The sequence below is a fragment of the Stenella coeruleoalba genome (assembly GCF_951394435.1).
Source record: "Stenella coeruleoalba genome assembly, chromosome: X".
In the NCBI taxonomy this organism is placed as follows: Eukaryota; Metazoa; Chordata; class Mammalia; order Artiodactyla; family Delphinidae; genus Stenella; species Stenella coeruleoalba.
In genome coordinates, this window is record NC_137152.1 from 15,064,091 (window position 1) to 15,082,111 (window position 18,021).

Sequence of the window (18,021 nt, forward strand, 5' to 3'; positions counted from 1 at the left end):
AGGGAAGACTCTGGTGGATCCAGTTTTAGATGGTGACTTAGAACACCAGTGAGAATGTATTCCTGGAGCTTCTCTTGGGTTAGAGGAGGGAGGAATATCAGGTTGAGAGACCTAAGGAAAGTCATACCCATAAAAAGAAATGCTGGCTCAACCCAGTCTGGGCCAGGCACCCAGCGAGAAGCCTCTCCCCACGGCCTGATGTTCGGGAAGCAGTATGGACAAAGGGGTGCCAGATAGAAAGATGATGAGTCGCGAAGCCTTGGCTGGGGCTCCAGCTCTCACTACTCCTCTGGGCAATCCACCCAACTTCTCTGAGCCTCCATTCCCTAAATTGTATAATGCGGCAACCCATCTGGCCAAGCTGTGGCAAAGGTGCTTTGAGAAGTGTAAATTAAATTTCCTTCATATTATCTGGGGGCTGCAGCAGCCGGACCCCTTAGCATGGGGCTCCCATTCGCTGGGCTCAACCATGAAGAGGCTGCCCTGTATTGCTCTCATCACTTCTGCTAATCAGAGCCCTTAACCCACTGGGTGACGTACGTGGTGAGCAGCAGAGCAGTGGCGGGAAACGCCACCTATACGTTAGAAACCTTGGAGCACTTCAGCACCAGTGCCGGGGCTCCCAACCCAAACCAAATGAGCGAGAATCTCCGGGGTGGGTGCAGGCATCCATATTCATTTTAATGTGCTTCTTTGCCGAGGCCTAGCCTAATACAGTAAACTGTACTAATCTTACATTTAGAGCTTGAAGGATTATAAAAATTGTAATTGTAATATGTGTACACCTCTATCATCACCACCCGGATCAAAATATAGAGTATTTCCAGCACCCAGAAGGAGACCTTGACACATCAGTTCTAAAAGAGCCCCATGTGTTTCTAATTGGTTCTTAAGAACCAATGCATTGGAAAGACACTGGGCCATCATCTAATTCTAGCCTAATTTTTAAAAAGTCCAGAAATCTAGGCTGCACCCCAGACCAATGACACCCCTAGCTCTGCGGGTGGGAGGCAGGCATCAGCGCATGTACGTATGTATGCATGTATGTATGTATGCATGTATGTACATGCTGTGCCGCGTGGCTTGTGGGATCTTAGTTCCCTGACCAGGGATTGAACCCGGGCCCCAGCAATGAAAGTGCCAAGTCCTAACCACTGGACCACCAGGGAATTCCCAGCATTGCTGTTTTTAAAACTCCCCAGATGATTGCAACATACAGCCAGGGTTGAGAACCACTGTTCTACAGTCTAGAACTCCACTACTCAAAGTGGGGTCCATGAACCAGCTTCACCTGGTTCCCCCAATGTTAATATCTAACATTTGGAGTTTAACCCAAATAGCTACCAAAATTTAGCATATGACAAAGGTGGCATCTCAGGTAACTGAGGAAAATGTGGACTTTTTTTTTTTTTTTTTGCTGTACGCGGGCCTCTCACTGTCGCGGCCTCTCCCGCTGCAGAGCACAGGCTCCGGACGCGCAGGCTCAGCCGCTCCGCGGCATGTGGGTTCCTCCCGGACCGGGGCACGAACCCTTGTCCCCTGCATCAGCAGGCAGACTCCCAACCACTGCGCCACCAGGGAAGCCCCAAAAGGTGGACTTTTTAATAAATGGTGCTGGGACCACTAGATAGACATTGGAAGAAGATTAAATTAGACCCATACCTCCCACCACATAAGAATAAGTTCCAAGTGGATCTAATGTAAAAGCAAACAAACAAAAAAAGAAACCATACAAGTACTGTAAAAACACAAGGGTAAATTCCTCTATAGCCAGGCGTAGGGAAAGGCTTTCTAATAATGCCTCCAAATTCACAAGCAATAAAATAAAAGATTGGTAAATTTAACTACATAAAAAAATTTTCATTTGCATGACAAAAACATCATAAACAAAGTCAAAAGATAACTGACAAATTGGAGAGAAAATATTTGCAACATATACCACAGACAAAGGGCTAATATCCACAATATAGAAATATATAAATTACTCTTAAAAACTGATTAAATATCTAGTGGGAAAAAGATATGAACACACAATTCACAAAAATACAAAAAATGGCCCCACATATATGAAAAGAAAATGTTCAAACAGTTTTAATAAGAGAAGTACAAATAACACTAAGACACCATTCCTCATCTACCACACTGGAAAAATTTTTCAGTATGAGGACACGGTCAGTTGGTGAGGCTGTGGGAAGTCAGAATAGTGTCAATGCTCCCCAGGTGATTCTAATGTGCAACCAAGATTGCAAACCATTGGTTTAAAGTGAAGGAAACTTCATACAAAAGAAAACTGTGCTTTTTCCCTAAACTTGAAAGCCCTTCTTCACCGTCAAAATTTCAAATTCCTTAGCCAGCATGGCGATTAAGTAGTAGTATTATTATTATTAGGAAAAGGGTCAGCATATTTGCTACATACCACTGCAGTTTTTCTAACTCTTCCGGGGAGGAAGGGCAGGGGATCCTGACAGAACAGCAGCACTGTTCTGCAGGAAACAAAAAGAAAAGAAAGAAGAAAATGCATTGGTCAAGAATAAGGCAAGGTAGCAGCTCAGCTCCGTCAAGTATAACAGTTCTTACACTGATGGGATTTTGAAGAGCATTAGTCTAAAACAGGTGATAAAATAAATTGGATTCCATTATACTGACAATTATATATAAATAGTAGGTGCTCAAAAATATCTATTGAGTGAATCATTTGGGGTTATATGCACACAGTATCAATCGCTCTTCAGCAACTCCTAAGAGAAATTCAGGAGTAAATATATCCCAGCAGCAATCGATCGAGCACTCCAAATAGAATTCTCCCTCTCAGTAGGGTTTGTTTTATCATGATTTGCAATACGGCATACTGAAACTTTACTGAGAAAGCAGGACAAATCACCTTTTCGAGCTCCTTAAAAACTGCCCAAGGACAAAAGAGTCAAAACAGAAAGCTGTAACATATGTAAATTTATTCATTGTATTTTCAATTTTGAAAAGAACACATCAAAGTCATGTGAAAATGAACACAGCAATAAAGACAGAGACAACTTACCCATCCGTCGAATCGTTACTGTTTGCCAAGCAACCATCGCAGTACATATGTTCATTGTCTTATGCAGTTTTATTGTGAATGTACAATTTAATGTGCTATAAAGAGAAATATATATAACCAGAGTATTACTAAACTGGAAACCTACCTACATATTTGTAATTGCTTTTTCAAGCTTAGAGTGAGGAAAGGGGGCACTGATACTGTTAACCTGCAATGTCACCCCAATAAGCTTGTAAACACCCACCTATCAAGGGCTGAACTTTACCCCAAAGACTTTCTAGGATGAAGAATTTATAGAGGTTTACATTCACAGGGACTGCAAACCAGAGACCCTCTGACCACACACAGCTGCTGAGTCGTTTTGCCTGCCCGCATCATGAACATACAGGGGTGAAACCTGGTTGCAAAGACAAGCGTCCTGACATCTACAGTCTTACCGCCCACCCACACCACCCGGTGACTGGAGGCATTTGCGTTTCCATCAGGAGAGCCCTTTCACATACCAGCCTAGATGAATAGCAAGGTCTCTTAAATCCAAAATCTTTCTGGCAGTTCAATTCAGGTCATCAGATAACCAGGAATTTAAGACATTCTGTTTCTTTTTTACTTTCGTCTTGGTTTAATGTTGCAAATAATGAAAAGTGAAATAACCAAATACATACAGTGAATAGGAATCCTATCTACAATTTCACGGAAGGCTTGCCTTTATTTGTACCAATGAACCGTCTGATGAGTAGAAACTGTTATTTTCTAGGACTTTTACTCTCACAGAATGCTCAAGATTCGGGTAGTGAGATTATCGACCTAAAAGCCATTGGCTTATGCAGCCAGGACAGCCAATGGACATAATTTCAAATGATAATCTGTGTAACCTCAAATAGCTGTCAGGCAATCTCTGATTCATCCTTGCACACACTTTTTTTTTTTTTAAATAAATTTCTTTCTTTCTTTTTGGCTGCACTGGGCCTTTGTTGCTGCACACGGGCTTTCTCTAGCTGCGGAGAGCGGGGGCTACTCTTCGTTGCGGTGTGCCGGGTTCTCACTGTGATGGCTTCTCTTTTTGCAGAGCATGGGCTCTAGGCGTGTGGGCTTCAGTAGTTGTGGCTCACAGGCTCCAGAGCACAGGCTCAGTAGTTGTGGCGCACAGGCTTAGTTGCTCCGCGGCATGTGGGATCTTCCCAGACCAGGGCTCGAACCCGTGTCCCCTGCACTGGAAGGTGGATCCTTAAACACTGCGCCACCAGGGAAGTCCCGACCCTTGCACACACTTTTTATTATCTTCTTTTCTCTTTCTTTCCTATCTTTTCCTTCCCCCTCTCTCCTTTTCTCTCCTAGCTCCATAGTTCCTTCTTCTCTGTGTGGCCTTCACCCTGACTGGACCACTGGGAGCCATTTATTGTTCCTATTGGTGGCCTTATGGGGCTAAGGGAACTGATGACCCTTAGCTTCATAGAACCAGAGGCAAATGGCCCAACACCACCCACCCCTCTGTGCTTCATAAAGAAATGAGAATATGGATATGACAGTGATATGTGTTTGGAAGAATAAAAAATTATATATCCAAAATGTCACTAATGTGTATTTATTTTAGAGGAATGCTTTTGAATTTGCACCCTAAGACTCCTTGTACTTTATTTCTCATGAGTAGCGAAATAAGGTTATTTATATAAAAGTATTAAAAATGACTGACCTTTGGGCCTCTGCTGTAGCACACACTATAAAATAAGTCTGAAACAAAAGAAAAAAAAAATCCATGTTAGTTTGACAGTTGAAAATGTCAGGCAAGATGACCCAGGACTAATCACAGCATCACAGAATCTTAAAACCACAAGAACCCCTAGGAATCATCCAATTCACATTCCTACCAGATTAACGACATATGATCAAAGCTATTCAGGCCAATACAGGCTCTACTTGGATACCTCTAGTGTCAGGAAACTCATTACCACACAAGGGAGCTCATTCTCCTGGAGCCCTTGTTTTAAGAAACTTGGTTTTACTTACAGGAAAATCTACCCCCTTGTAATGTCCATCCATTGAGCCTAGTTCTGATTTTTGGAGTAATGGAACTAGCCCGTTCATTCTTATACATGACAGATTTGGGGTAATTTGAACACATATCTCCTCAGGAGTACAGAACTCCATGCTCTCCCCCAAATAATAACAATAATTATAAACAAATACAGGATGTACTATGATTACCTCACTTAAAGTCTGCAGGGTTTTGTTGAGTTCTGATCGTCTGTTAAAAAAATGAGAAATTGATATGAAGGAGATCATTGGTGATGTTAAGTTCAAAACAAGTTAGACTTTTAGCAATTAAATTAAGCATATGGTATTTATTGCTTGCAGTGCTCACTCTGAAGAAATACTGGGTATAACAAGAGATTCCTAGGTGGGAAAAATTCATTATTTATATGACAAGGGAAACTAACCAGACAGAAGCTGTATCGGTTCTAGCCAACAGCAAGATATAAATTATGGTTGAACAATCTTATTTCATTAGGCTACTGCAACCCCCAGGCAGCTGCTTCTGGCAAAGGGCCAGAGGAAGAGCCGGCCGGAAGCAAAATTTCTGAGAGGGGCCAGCCACTCACCCTGGGGTCTGTCTCTGATTTCTTACTCATTCTCTCTCCAACTGACCCCACCTGCCCTCTAGCACTCCCCAGCCCTGCCTTCCTCTCCTCACAACTCCTCTTTAGGAATTTCCCTCATTCCTCTCCTCCAATCCCACTCCAACAACAGTTTTATTTCTTCAATGTGGCAGAGCTTCACATGAACTTAGGATGAAAGAAATCTAGTTAAAGAACTCACGTGAAGGCAGCGATTCTCAACTGGGGTGACTCTGCCCCCCCAGGGACATCTGGCAATATCTGGAGACATTTTTGATTGTCACAATTGGGGGCAGGGTGCTCCCTGCATCTAGTGGGTAGAGGCCAGGGATCTGTTACACATCCTACAATGCTCAGCACAGCCCCACATAACAAAGAATGATCAGGCCCCAAATGTCAACAGTGCTGAGGCTGAGAAATCCTGCTCTAAGGACTGGGCAATAGTTCTTGGCTCCAGGGAAGGTCTGGAGAGAAGAGAAGTATCGTGGCAACAGTAGTCAGCTAGCTTTTCAAGCTGGCAGGAGCTGCTCCTGCAGAACTGTGCTCAGAGGCCACCTTCTTTCTGGGGTTTCCCTGGCCACTCCAGTCATGTCCAACTACTCTGCCTACTCGATATTCAGACACTCAGAACATCCTTTGGTAGCCTGTACGTGTCACCTTCATTGCAGGGATTATACTGTATCGTTATCATTTGTTTGCTTCCTGCTTCTTTCCCATCAGACTCTAGATTCCTGCTTCTCAAAATTGGCCTCGTGCTGGAACCACCTAGGGAGTTTTCAAAAACACCAATGCCTGCAACTCAGGCCCCAAATACCCATTTAATTGTTATGGAGTGTGCCTGGATAGCAGGCATTTTAAAAGCTCCCCAGGTGATTTTAATATACAGTCAGGGTTGAGAACCACTGCTCTAGGCCCAGTTTTCCATCTCAGAGAGTTGGGTTTATCCCCATTTGTATCCCCAATGCCTAGCACACAGTAGGTGTTCAATAAATGCTTGGTGGCTTTAAATGAACTCATCTATATTTCAAGTCTAGCAATTAAAATGAATTACTTACAAGTATGCTAGGTTGTGTTCTATTTACGAACCTTGTGAGTTTAAAAACATGTTTCCTATCACATGTGGTTTTTTTTAATTGATACCTTGGAAAAGTTTTTCTCTTCAGTGTCATCACAGATACTCCTCAGAGCTTCTGGATTTGGTTCAAAAGTTTAAGAAAATCTCTTTTGAAAGATAATAGCAAGGTTGAGAGTGGATGAATTTCACCTGTGACAGTCAAGGTGGGACTGTCTGCTGGCCGACATTTTGACCTATTGTCTAACTAGGAGCATTTATTTGTAATGCATTTCTTACTATCTGTGCTTACCCTTGTAAACTGAGGTCTACTTAACAAAGACCTCTCTCTGACTTTTGAATGACCAATGCCTCATGAAAGCATGAGTAAATGGTATACATGGAGTCCTACCTTGAACTCTTATTTCAACCTGGCTGGCTACCAAATCATATTAAAACCCAAATACCATTTCAAATGGAGCTCTTGAAACCGTGGGTAATTATTAGTCAAATCCATTTCGCCTATAACCTGCCTTCACTAATCAAAGTCCTTTTAAGACCTGCATGTCCTCCAAGCAGCATGTAGCCTAAACAATAAGATGTTTTCCCGAGTTGTTTTCCAGGAACTTGGAGTCAGCTGTATCTAGTTCTAGCTGAACTGGTTAAGACGGGATAGGACCCGTGACCCTCCAACTGGGCATGCGCGAGTGTCCGATGTCCTTGGCATCAGAGGGCTGAAAACTCCACCCTCAGATGGTGCTAAGCGCCTCCATTTTTGAACGTGCAGAGGTCTGTAGCTTAGTAACACCTGCACAGAACAAAGCTTACCCACCTTTTTCCAATCACCTTTCCCCATGCTCCCCACGCTCCCCAGCCTCAGACTGCCCTGCCACTTTATTCTTTACCTCATAAATACCCCAAGTCCCTGGCCTTTGGGGAGGCAGATCTGAGACTTGTCCTCCTCATGTGGCTGCCTTGGGAATAAACCCTTCTCTTTGCTGCAAACCTTGGCCTCTCAGTGTTTTGGCTTGCTGTGCATTGGGCAAAACGAATCTGGTTTGGTGACACTCTTACATAATTCGATAGCATCAAAGAGAACAGCCTCACAGGGATATTAGTTGAAGACAGGCGACTATGGTTAGTTTGCAAAGATCTCAAGAACCAATTCCTTATGACCTCTGGGGTCTGTCTCTTTCCTATTCTCAGTTTCCAAAAGTATAGATAGCGCAACAAGTATCTTTCCGTAGTTGATGTCTTAAGTTTTAAATCAAACAGCAGATTGATTACTCACTTCAATTCCCTTAGAGACAGGATTCCAGTTGAGGTGCCATTAGCCATAACTTGATTCTGCTAGAAGCACAAAATCATTAAGAATACAACAAATATTGTTTTGCTTTATAACACTTTCTAAGAAGAAGCTGTTCTTCAGTTTTGTTGGGCATCCAAAGAACTACACCCCAAAGACTGTGATTCCTAACGGCATGGAATATTGTCTAGCAAACGATCAAATATATATTGGCTGAGTCAGTTTTTGTTTTTATGTTTTCTTTAAAAAAATATTCTGAATCAGCAAGTCTGATGTGCTAATTTCTATCTTTTGTTGTTCCAAGGGGTCCCCCAAAAGAACACTATTAAAGTTCTCTATGTGAATGTAAACAGGGACACTTGGTAGCAACCATCACTGCATTTCTAGCACCTAGCTCATTGCCTGGCACATAGTAGGTGCTCAGGAAATATTTACTGAATTAACAAACCATATTTAGCTGGGATCTTCTGAACCAATCTAGGTTATGGGAAGGCTGATACTACTGTGTCTGAATCCCCCATGGGGTGAACAGGATCAGATTGAGAAGACAATCTTTAGGTTCAATATATTACATTTCTTACTGCTAGGAGTTTCTAATATAATTTCAAATTTTGACTGGCAATAGAACTGTATCATATAAACACTCTATTCAGCATCAAGCCTAGTGAAAACTAAAATATAATTTTTAACAAAATACCACGATTATCATGAAGTCAAGCCCTCCCAACAAAGCTAATGTTTCAACAACACGTACTTTATTTAAATTTAGTGATTAAATATGCTAAATATCAGAAATAATTTGAACCTTAAATCTTTAAATACATGAAAATTCACTTTTTAAATTGCAATTAAAAAGTCTTTAAAACCTACCTGGGTAACATTGCTTTCTTCATCATATTGAAACACGATCTCACCTCTAAAAAAGGCTAAAAATAAATTTTCAAAAAGCAATTTGAAACTTGCATCCTTAGAGTTTGAGGATTAATACAATACAGAAAAATATTATCAGATTACTTTATAAACAATTTCATCAAATTCTTTGTTATTCACATTTACTTTCTTTTCTATCACAAAGTTACCCAACGATTATCAATCAGTATAATTTTCAGAAAATATCAACTATACATTTTATGTGGGAATGCAGAAAAACAAAAGACTTGTCCCCTTGTCAAGAAACTTTATCCCTATCTATGTGCTTCGCATCAGGACTTTGTTTCCCTTAATGATGTTAACTGGGGAACTGTGGCTCTAACACTGCAAATCTTTTTAAGCTGTTATAGTTGCAGTTATGGGAGACATGGGAGGGAGGGAAAAAGGATTTCTCAGCAGTTACACAGCCTTATGAAAGTCTATTTATTCCTTGCCATTTTGGGTTTTTCTTTTTTGTTTTAAAATACAGCTACCAGATGAAAATAAAAATATATATATAATAATAAAATAAAATACAGCTACCAAATGCACTATCTTTCCTAGGAGCAAAGTTGAGATTTTGCTTTGAAACCTGAACAGAATGCAGAGCAAATCCTTTCTTCAGCTGAAAAACTCACTGTGGCTTTCGTCCCAGAAACACCAGAAAACCCTGTTCTGAAAATGCTCTCCTTGGGAAACACAACTCAATTTCAGTCAATGCCATTTCCTGCAGGGTATACTGGGAAGGGCTTTGGCTCTATCTGGAGACAAAACAGAGACTCCTTAACAGAAGTACACTGTGTGCACTTCATAATCTACAGAGACAAAAAACTGGCCTCCTGATCAGAAGGGCAAGGATATCATATAAACAAGAGCAGGATGCAGCCAACTCTTTTGGTAAGAGATCAGAAAGTAAATATTTGAGGTTTTGTGGGCTATAGGTTCTCTGTCGAAACTACTCAACTTTGCGGTTGTAGCGTAAGAGCAGCCATAGACGTATATAAATGAATGGCATGGCTGTGTTCCCATGAAACTTTACTTACGAAAACATGTGGCAGGCTATTATCTGGACCATGCGTAGTAGTTTGCCAACTCCTGAGCTAGAGGGTGGAAGGCCACCCCGTCTCATCTTTTATTGCACTACAAAGTACAACTGATTCCCACAGCCAAGGACCCAGTGGTCCACTTCCCCTTAAAATGGCTGACAACGCCACTAGGCCAGTGATTAACATGATTTATCTATTCCAGCAACCTTTCTACTGAGAACCTCAAACTCTGCATATAGATACTGAAATTTCAATTAATGCACTACATAATTATTAAAAGTAAAGATAATTGATGGGGCTTCCCTGGTGGCGCAGTGGTTAAGAATCCACCTGCCGATGCAGGGGACACAGGTTCGAGCCCTGGTCTGGGAAGATCCCACATGCCGCGGAGCAAATAAGCCTGTGTACCACAACTACTGAGCCTGCGCTCTAGAGCCCACGAGCCACAACTACTGAGCCCGTGTGCCACAACTACTGAGCCCACGTGCCTAGAGCCCGTGCTCCTCAACAAGAGAAGCCACCGCAATGAGAAACCCGCGCACCGCAACGAAGAGCAGCCCCCGCTCGCCACAACTAGAGAAAGCCCGCGCATAGCAACGAAGAACCAACGTGGCCAAAAATCAATTTAAAAAGAAAAGATAATTGATACATGCATAGAATTACTCGTACATTTTTGCAAAAATCTTAGCTTTTAAAAACTTATTTAGTGCCTGTGTGTGTGTGCTGACACCCACAATTTTTCTCCCTCACCTCTCCATTCTCCAAGTTCATCCCTCAGTCTTACTCAGCACATGCTGAGTTTCAAGAATGTGCTGGGCGCACAGGGGTGGCAGAGCAACCAGGAAGCAACCACCTTCTGACCCTCAGCCTAACTCTACCTGGTCAGCTCTCAGTTTTTTCACCAGCCTCCATTTCCCTTAATGAATCCAGATTGGAAACTGCAAGAAGTGAAGGTTTCTAGTTTCTGGGAGGATATCGTGGAATTTCTGGTGACAAAACAGTAGGTCCCCTGAAGAGGCTGTTTTCACCAGACACTAAAACAGATGGTCAATTCAGTAGCTTAACTGGGGAAAACATTACTCTAACCAGCTTCCTGGCATCTGTTACTCAAGATGACCAGGTTTTTTTTTGACTTAATGTTCAATTTTCAGTTATCAAACATCATGTAGACATAACACTAAGCTAGACATTAGTCACCAGTCCAAAACATAGATGAAGCATGAAAATAACGAAATTATGGAGAATTCAGTGAAGAGAAGGGTAAGAGAGGAGGGAGAGGAGAAGGAGGAGAGAAGAGAGTTCCACAATATATAAAAGTGAAATGTATCCAACAAGTTTCTGCTCCCTTTAATCAAAGCCAGCTAACACTTTCCTGCTATATTCGACCTGGAGCATACTATCAGCAGAAAGCTGATGTAAGTAAACCTCACAATCACATAAACAGAAAGTGTCTGTGGAACATTCTTTCAATGGAAGTTTTCTAAACTATCCAACCTTAACTTACTTCACTTGAAATTGTTTCCTATGTTTTTCAAAGAAATTATTAAACTGTTAAAAGGAACAGAATAAAAGGAAAACATTCCTATAATGATTGGCTTTTTGGTATCACTGGAGCTACACTAAGACTTCAATATTATAAAATACTTTGTTCCTTTCCTCTTCTTTCTTCCCATGGTCCAGTTCTGACCTGCCATACCATGTTTTTCTGTTTTTCACATCTCTTTCATTGGTTTTAATAAGGAAGGGACCCCAGAGAGCCAAACCAACGTCAGAAAAGTGGTTGTTTCATTCCTTCTGGCCCATGGCAGAAGGGAAAATATTCCCATTTCAAAAATAGCATGTTCTCAAGCGACTGCCATCTTAATTTTTAAAAATAGTGGACAGTCTAGTTAGAGATGGCAAAATACACTATGGGCACTACTGCAATTAGCGTCCAATTAAACTAGGTGTACGTAAGATTTGCAACATTCTAGTAGAGTGGTTTGTTTTATTTTTAGCAAAAGACAACATCCTGTTTCTAAGTTATAATACTTAAGGTCCTATGGAGAACCTTGAGGATATTATATATAAGAACTGGCTTTCAATAATTAAGTTCATTATTATGTTCATAAATCAACTCTAAGGGCATTAGCTATGGATTTAAAGCTATGGTGAAAAATATCTGGTGCAGAGCTTCACGTTCTCATATTAAGGAAGTTAACCCATTATCTCACTTTCAGCCTGATCTAAAATTTGCTTTTGTTTTCATTCGAGACTCTTAGTAGCCAGGTGTGATGAAAGGAGATAAATCAGAGGGGCACACATCACATACTCAACGGCAGGAAAACAAACCGTTTCTCTGTGGAGCTAATTTACCCGGTAATGTGTAGTGTACACAAGAACTAACCTGAGTCATTGCAAATAGATGACAAATTGCAGATATTTCTCTGGGGTTTGACACCTGCAAAGAAAACACAACACAGCGGGTTAAGCATGTAAACACCTGCGCTTACATACTACATTAAGAGAATTCACAAATTCAAGCATTAAGCGTGTACCCAAAATATTACATGTTGGATATAATTGGCTGGATGAATTCCACAAAGACTAAAGGAATGAGAATTTTCATTTCTTAGTAGTTCAATTATGGAACTGGACTCTACTATTCTTTAGTATGTCAGTGTCTGATCTCCTACTCCCTAAAATTTCTTTGTCCCATTCCCAATTAATCCCTCTTCTGTCCAATATAAAAGGAACAGCATGAATACAATCGAGTATAGAGACTTTAAATGAAATAGCCCTTCCCTACTCATAGGTCCTCCTTCCTTTCCTAGGCAGGGGATTCCATGAACACTCTAACGCTGGTCTTAGCTCCTTATGCAAATGTATGTATGAAATAACATCAATGTCATGATGTCATTTCACATGGGCAAAAACTACAAAATTCAAAAAATGTTTGCTGAGCACCTACCTTATTCTATAGGCTTTGGGAGGTTCCAGATACAGACCCTGCCCTCAACAAGCTTACAATCTAGTGAGTGATACTGGCCAGTAAATAAAAAGTTACAGTGAGGGCAAAATGGAGTGACGGACAGTACAACAGATGACGTAGGCATACAAAGGAGGCAGAGACGAATGGGAGGTGAAATAAGCCATGTTAGAAAAAATACTTCATACGTATTAACCTGAGAAATACTTTCTCCTTTGGTGAAAGGAGAGGTACATCTCTTCTTTGATTTGATTTACTCTGCTGAGAATCTTCCCTTCATTAATTTCATCCTTTTGGCAAAGTATAAGAAATCTATAATAAGTGTGAGAGGCAAATGCTGATAATGTATTAGCAGACTGCCAAGGGGAGAAGGTTGTCATATTTAGATGTCCCTGTTAGGTCTGGTTTGGTCAGAATTAACGTATGCAATGCCTGATTGCTATTTTATTTCTATAGTACTTTATGAGTGCTTAATTCTTCCCTAAGAGAACTAGTTTGGACACAAACTAAAATTATAATTTGAGTTAGTGCATGCGATGTGGTTCCTGCCAGAATGATTTAGTTGACATTTGGTGTGTAGGCATCACGTTTCAGCTAAGAGTTTTGATTCTGTGAGCGAACTGAATTTAGGTGCCAAAAGTTACCTGACATGTAGATTTCTATATTGTTCTGCAGCAATGTTACCCACACCAAAAGAGAAAGATTTCATTTTAAATATACTTGCTTATGGACATAACTCACTGGAAACATACACTATGCAAATACTATAGATTACTATGGATAGTAATGCTTTAATGTTCTTGGTCAAACATTGTTCTATTGCTTACTAAGCTTTTCATTCTCTCATCTCCATCTCTCATCTTTCTTGAAATTTTAGTAGCACCTTTGTTTCCAGTGATGCGTATCTTTTGCTACTCATTCATACTGAGAATTTTCTTTCCTATTGTTAGGGCTGTTATCCATAATTCCCTCCAAGTACATGGCCACAAGTCAGCCTTTAAATCATGAGCGAGAAAACTCTGGCTGTAATGGGCCAACCCTATTGTAAATATTTTAGGCTTTGTGTGTCATATAGTCTCTGTTGCAGCTACTCTACTATTCCTTGTGGCGGGAAAGTAGCCATAGACAATGTGTAAACAAATGGGCATGGCAGTGTTCCAATAAAACTTTATTTACAAGAACAGGTGGTGGGCCATATTTGGCCCACAGGCCATAGTTTGCCAACCCCTGCTTTAAATCAACTGGAAGCCTTTGTTAAGCAAATCATGTATCCTTAATCTTATAATAGGCACTTAATAGTACATCCCTTATTTGATTTAAAAAGAGGTTGAGGTTCACTCCTCTAAGAATCTTTCCTTCATAAATTGCATCTCACTGATAATCATTAGCACCAGCCCTTCTATCTCTCATGATTCTTATCCATGTCAGAATCACTTGTGAAATCATTGCCTTTATCTGCACATGTGTTCATGCTGGTTACCTGTTTGCCTTGTCTCTCCTCATAGACTAGAAGATTCTAGAGGGCGGGCATTGTGTCTGATCATTATTATATAACCCCAAACACTTAGTACAATTTAAGGTACCCAGTGCATAAACACCTACACGTGAAGAACAGATTTGATTTTTAAAAGACAGGAAAAAAGAGAAAGAAAACATAAACACCAGCCATTTGTTTAATTTTACTTTAGTTACAAAAAAAGAAAGTCTTGATATTGATAATAAGTCATACCTGATGCATTGAAGGTTTTTACTATAGTGATTTTAGTTTTTTCTGCAAAGAAGCAATTTAAATATTAGAGCAGAATTGTTATTTTTTAAAAACAATTTGCCATGAGTATCATTTTAGTGAACTGCTAAGAAAATCAAACCGTTGACACATTTAAGACACTATTGGTCATCTCAGCAGCAGAATGAATGAGAATTACATACTCAGATCATATAGCATTGGCAGAGGGTGGGTCTGGATTCAGATTCCTACATTTACCCAGTTAGATCATTCCTGTTACCCCACTGCCTGCATAATTCTACTGCAGTTTCCATGCGCTGCTGCTAGACAAATTAATGTGAACTTACACTTCAGATATGCAGAATTAAGTCACTATCAGGACCTTCGGGTGATAGGTTGTAAGGAGCAGGTGATTCAGAATAAAAATGAATGGAAATAGTAAACACAGGATCTACTATCAAAATATTGCTACTATACCCGAATATCAACAGTGTCCTCCTACCTTCTTTAGGAGTTAATAATAATAATATAATATTATTGATAGATAAAATTATTCTCAGAGAGGCTGAGACTATCCAACTACAGTCATCCAACAAGCTCACAGCAGAACCAGGACAGAATTATTCCAAGTCCATGACTCAGGCAAATATTAACACACTCTGAAGAAACGAACCTTAGAAATATCTTCCCGACACGCTTTGGGAACAGAGCCCATGGCTTATTTCCCAGATAATAGAGAACCAGGCTCAGAAATCCTTACTGTAAGGATGGCCAGTTAGAAGAGACTGTGTTCCGGGCACAGACTTACAAAGAAGGTCTGTCTCCTAGGGTGAGTAGCAAGTTCTGAAGAAAACACAAAGCTCAGATCTTGGAGAAACACTTAAGAATGATGACGTTATCCTGACAGTTTCAGAAATCTCATGTCTGTATGTGTTATTGACAAGCTTCTGTTTCAGTGTGTGAAAGACCCATGGGCAATGATCGGTGGTAATTATAAAAGCTGACAGCATTTTGCATTACTATTAAGAATCCTTTTAATATATTATTTTGTTTTGCCCTGACACTTTCCTTTCCAGAGCAAACAAAACACAGCTGTGAAATGAACTTCTGATTCCAGTAAAAAAATCTTTGGGGGAAAAGTGTTCAACCTCACAAATATGAAAACATGCAAAATAGAACCTAAGGAATTGAGAGGAAAATCTAATAGTATATGACATAGTCTCAGCTCTAGGCAAAGGTACGGTTACAAAGACATTCTCATCCACTGCAGACAGGAATGTTGTTGGGTGCAACTTTTCTAAAAGGTAATTGGGCAATTGGTATCAAGGGCCTTAAAATATTCATAATGCTGACCCAAATAAGTCCAATCCTTGAAGAGCATTCTACAAAAATCAGGGAGAAATGCAAAGATGTTGGCACAAGGATGTTCACTGCAGCAATTTGTATTTAAAAAGCAGAAACAGGGACTTCCCAGTCCAGTGGTTAAGACTCTGCACTCCCACTGCAGGGGGCACGGGTTCCATCCCTGGTTGAGGAACTAAGATCCCGCATGCTGCGCAGTGCAACAACAACAACAAAAAAACAAGTAGAAACAAATTTAATGTTCACACATGGTACACGACGGAATATTACCAAGTCATTAATAGTAAGGGATGCTGGAAAATACTTATAATTTAATATGAAGTCAAAAGGGTAAGATACAAAAAAGTATGTAAACTATGACTATTTTGTTATATATATATACATAGTGTGTATATATATATATATGATACTGAATGGAAATATACCAAATTATTAACAGTAATAGTCGTAGGAAGGTAACATTAAAGATGATTGCTATTTTCTTCTTTGCATTTTTCTATATTCCCCATTTTTTATGAGCTAAGATGTATTACTACTGTAATCAAAACAATTGTAAATGTTATTTTAAATGGAGTGCTATGGCCATAAGAGTTTGGAAGTTCAGGAGTGTGGTGACACCAATTATAGTTCAATGTCAAAGTAAAACGAGTAATAAATCAACAGCTGGAGTCATAGGAAATGGGCAAGGAGATAACTTTTACTAACCCAGAAGACCACACAAGTGAGAAACTCAAGAAGCCACAGAAGACAAGTTATTATATTTAGAAATAACTTGACATTACCTGTTTTGTTCAAAGTAGATAATACGCTCGAAGTAGCATCTGAAATAAAATGATAAAAATTAGCACGGCTATTGACATGGTTAACAAATACATGCATCTTCCTAAGTTCCTTAAACATTTCACTTTTCCCCAAATCCTGGAGAAGTTAGAGACTTTTGCAAAAGCCAACTGGTCCACCCCCTCACGACACTAGCCATTCCCCAACCCGCGTAGACCATTCCTCAGCAAGTATTCATTCATTTAAAAATGTGTTTCCTGAACACGTTTTACGTGTCTAAAACATAGCAGCACTCCTATAATCATTAGATTTAAATAAACCTATTTATGTTGTTTAATATTCTGTCCCCTTTTTTTCTCTATTATAATGAAAGTCTCTAAGGGATATGACATTTCCGTAGTTAGTAGTAACTTTAATATTATACATAGTCCTATAGATGCTTAATGCATTTGTACCTAAAGGTATACTCTTATAAAACAATCGTTAACAAATTCTAGTTTAAATTTGGAGTTCTTGAACATGATATTCAACGAACTTTTAAGGAAATCTCATTTTGATCATTTCACTTAAAATCCAATTTAAAATCTACCCTATTGGTATTTCTTTAAGTGAAAATCCTTCTAGAATTTATTATTCTGGATGAAACTTTAAGGGGGAAAAAAAGGCCTGTAATATATTATTGCACTTAAAAAAAAAAAACCCCACACAAATGGGATCCAAAAACTACTGCCAAGGCTATTTTAAAGATGTTTTTTCACTGTAAAAAGTAATTGCACATAAAAATGATAATGTCTTGGGCTTCCCTGGTGGTGCAGTGGTTGAGAGTCCGCCTGCCGATGCAGGGGACACGGGTTCGTGCCCCAGTCCGGGAAGATCCCACATGCCGCGGAGCGGCTAGGCCCATGAGCCATGGCCGTTGAGCCTGTGTGTCTGGAGCCTGTGCTCCCCAACGGGACAGGTCACAACAGTGAGAGGCCTGCGTACCACAAAAAAAAAAAAAAAAAAGATAATGTCTTTCCTTCCCACTGGACCAAATGTGAATTTAAACCAGTTTTGATTGGTATGAGTTGCATCTATGATTGTTTAGCTCCTTAACCACCAACCACATGGTGAGATTTCATCTTAACTAAGGGATTGTGAAAAGTGTTGGGTTTTTGACTGCAATAAGATGGAAGGCTGTCTACCCACAGAGAAAGGGAACAGAATGTGCTGCCCTGCCCACCTCCC

The 18,021-nt window shown here is 40.1% G+C and overlaps 1 protein-coding gene across 4 annotated transcripts in view; it reads right to left on the reverse strand.

Moving 5' to 3' along the window:
- Positions 1-18,021, reverse strand: part of ADGRG2 (adhesion G protein-coupled receptor G2) — a 131,664-nt gene that overhangs the window by 25,534 nt on the left and 88,109 nt on the right. For 3 of the 4 annotated variants that reach the window (XM_079910577.1, XM_079910574.1, XM_079910576.1), the window contains exons 6-14: positions 16,797-16,835; positions 14,656-14,697; positions 12,345-12,398; positions 8,874-8,929; positions 7,989-8,047; positions 5,237-5,276; positions 4,725-4,762; positions 3,035-3,129; positions 2,417-2,483 (exon numbers count right to left, since the gene is read on the reverse strand). In XM_079910577.1, the coding sequence (XP_079766703.1) occupies positions 2,417-2,483; positions 3,035-3,129; positions 4,725-4,762; positions 5,237-5,276; positions 7,989-8,047; positions 8,874-8,929; positions 12,345-12,398; positions 14,656-14,697; positions 16,797-16,835 (490 nt within the window). The remainder of the gene's footprint in view (positions 1-2,416; positions 2,484-3,034; positions 3,130-4,724; positions 4,763-5,236; positions 5,277-7,988; positions 8,048-8,873; positions 8,930-12,344; positions 12,399-14,655; positions 14,698-16,796; positions 16,836-18,021) is intronic. The other variant, XM_079910575.1, reaches the window with a different exon arrangement.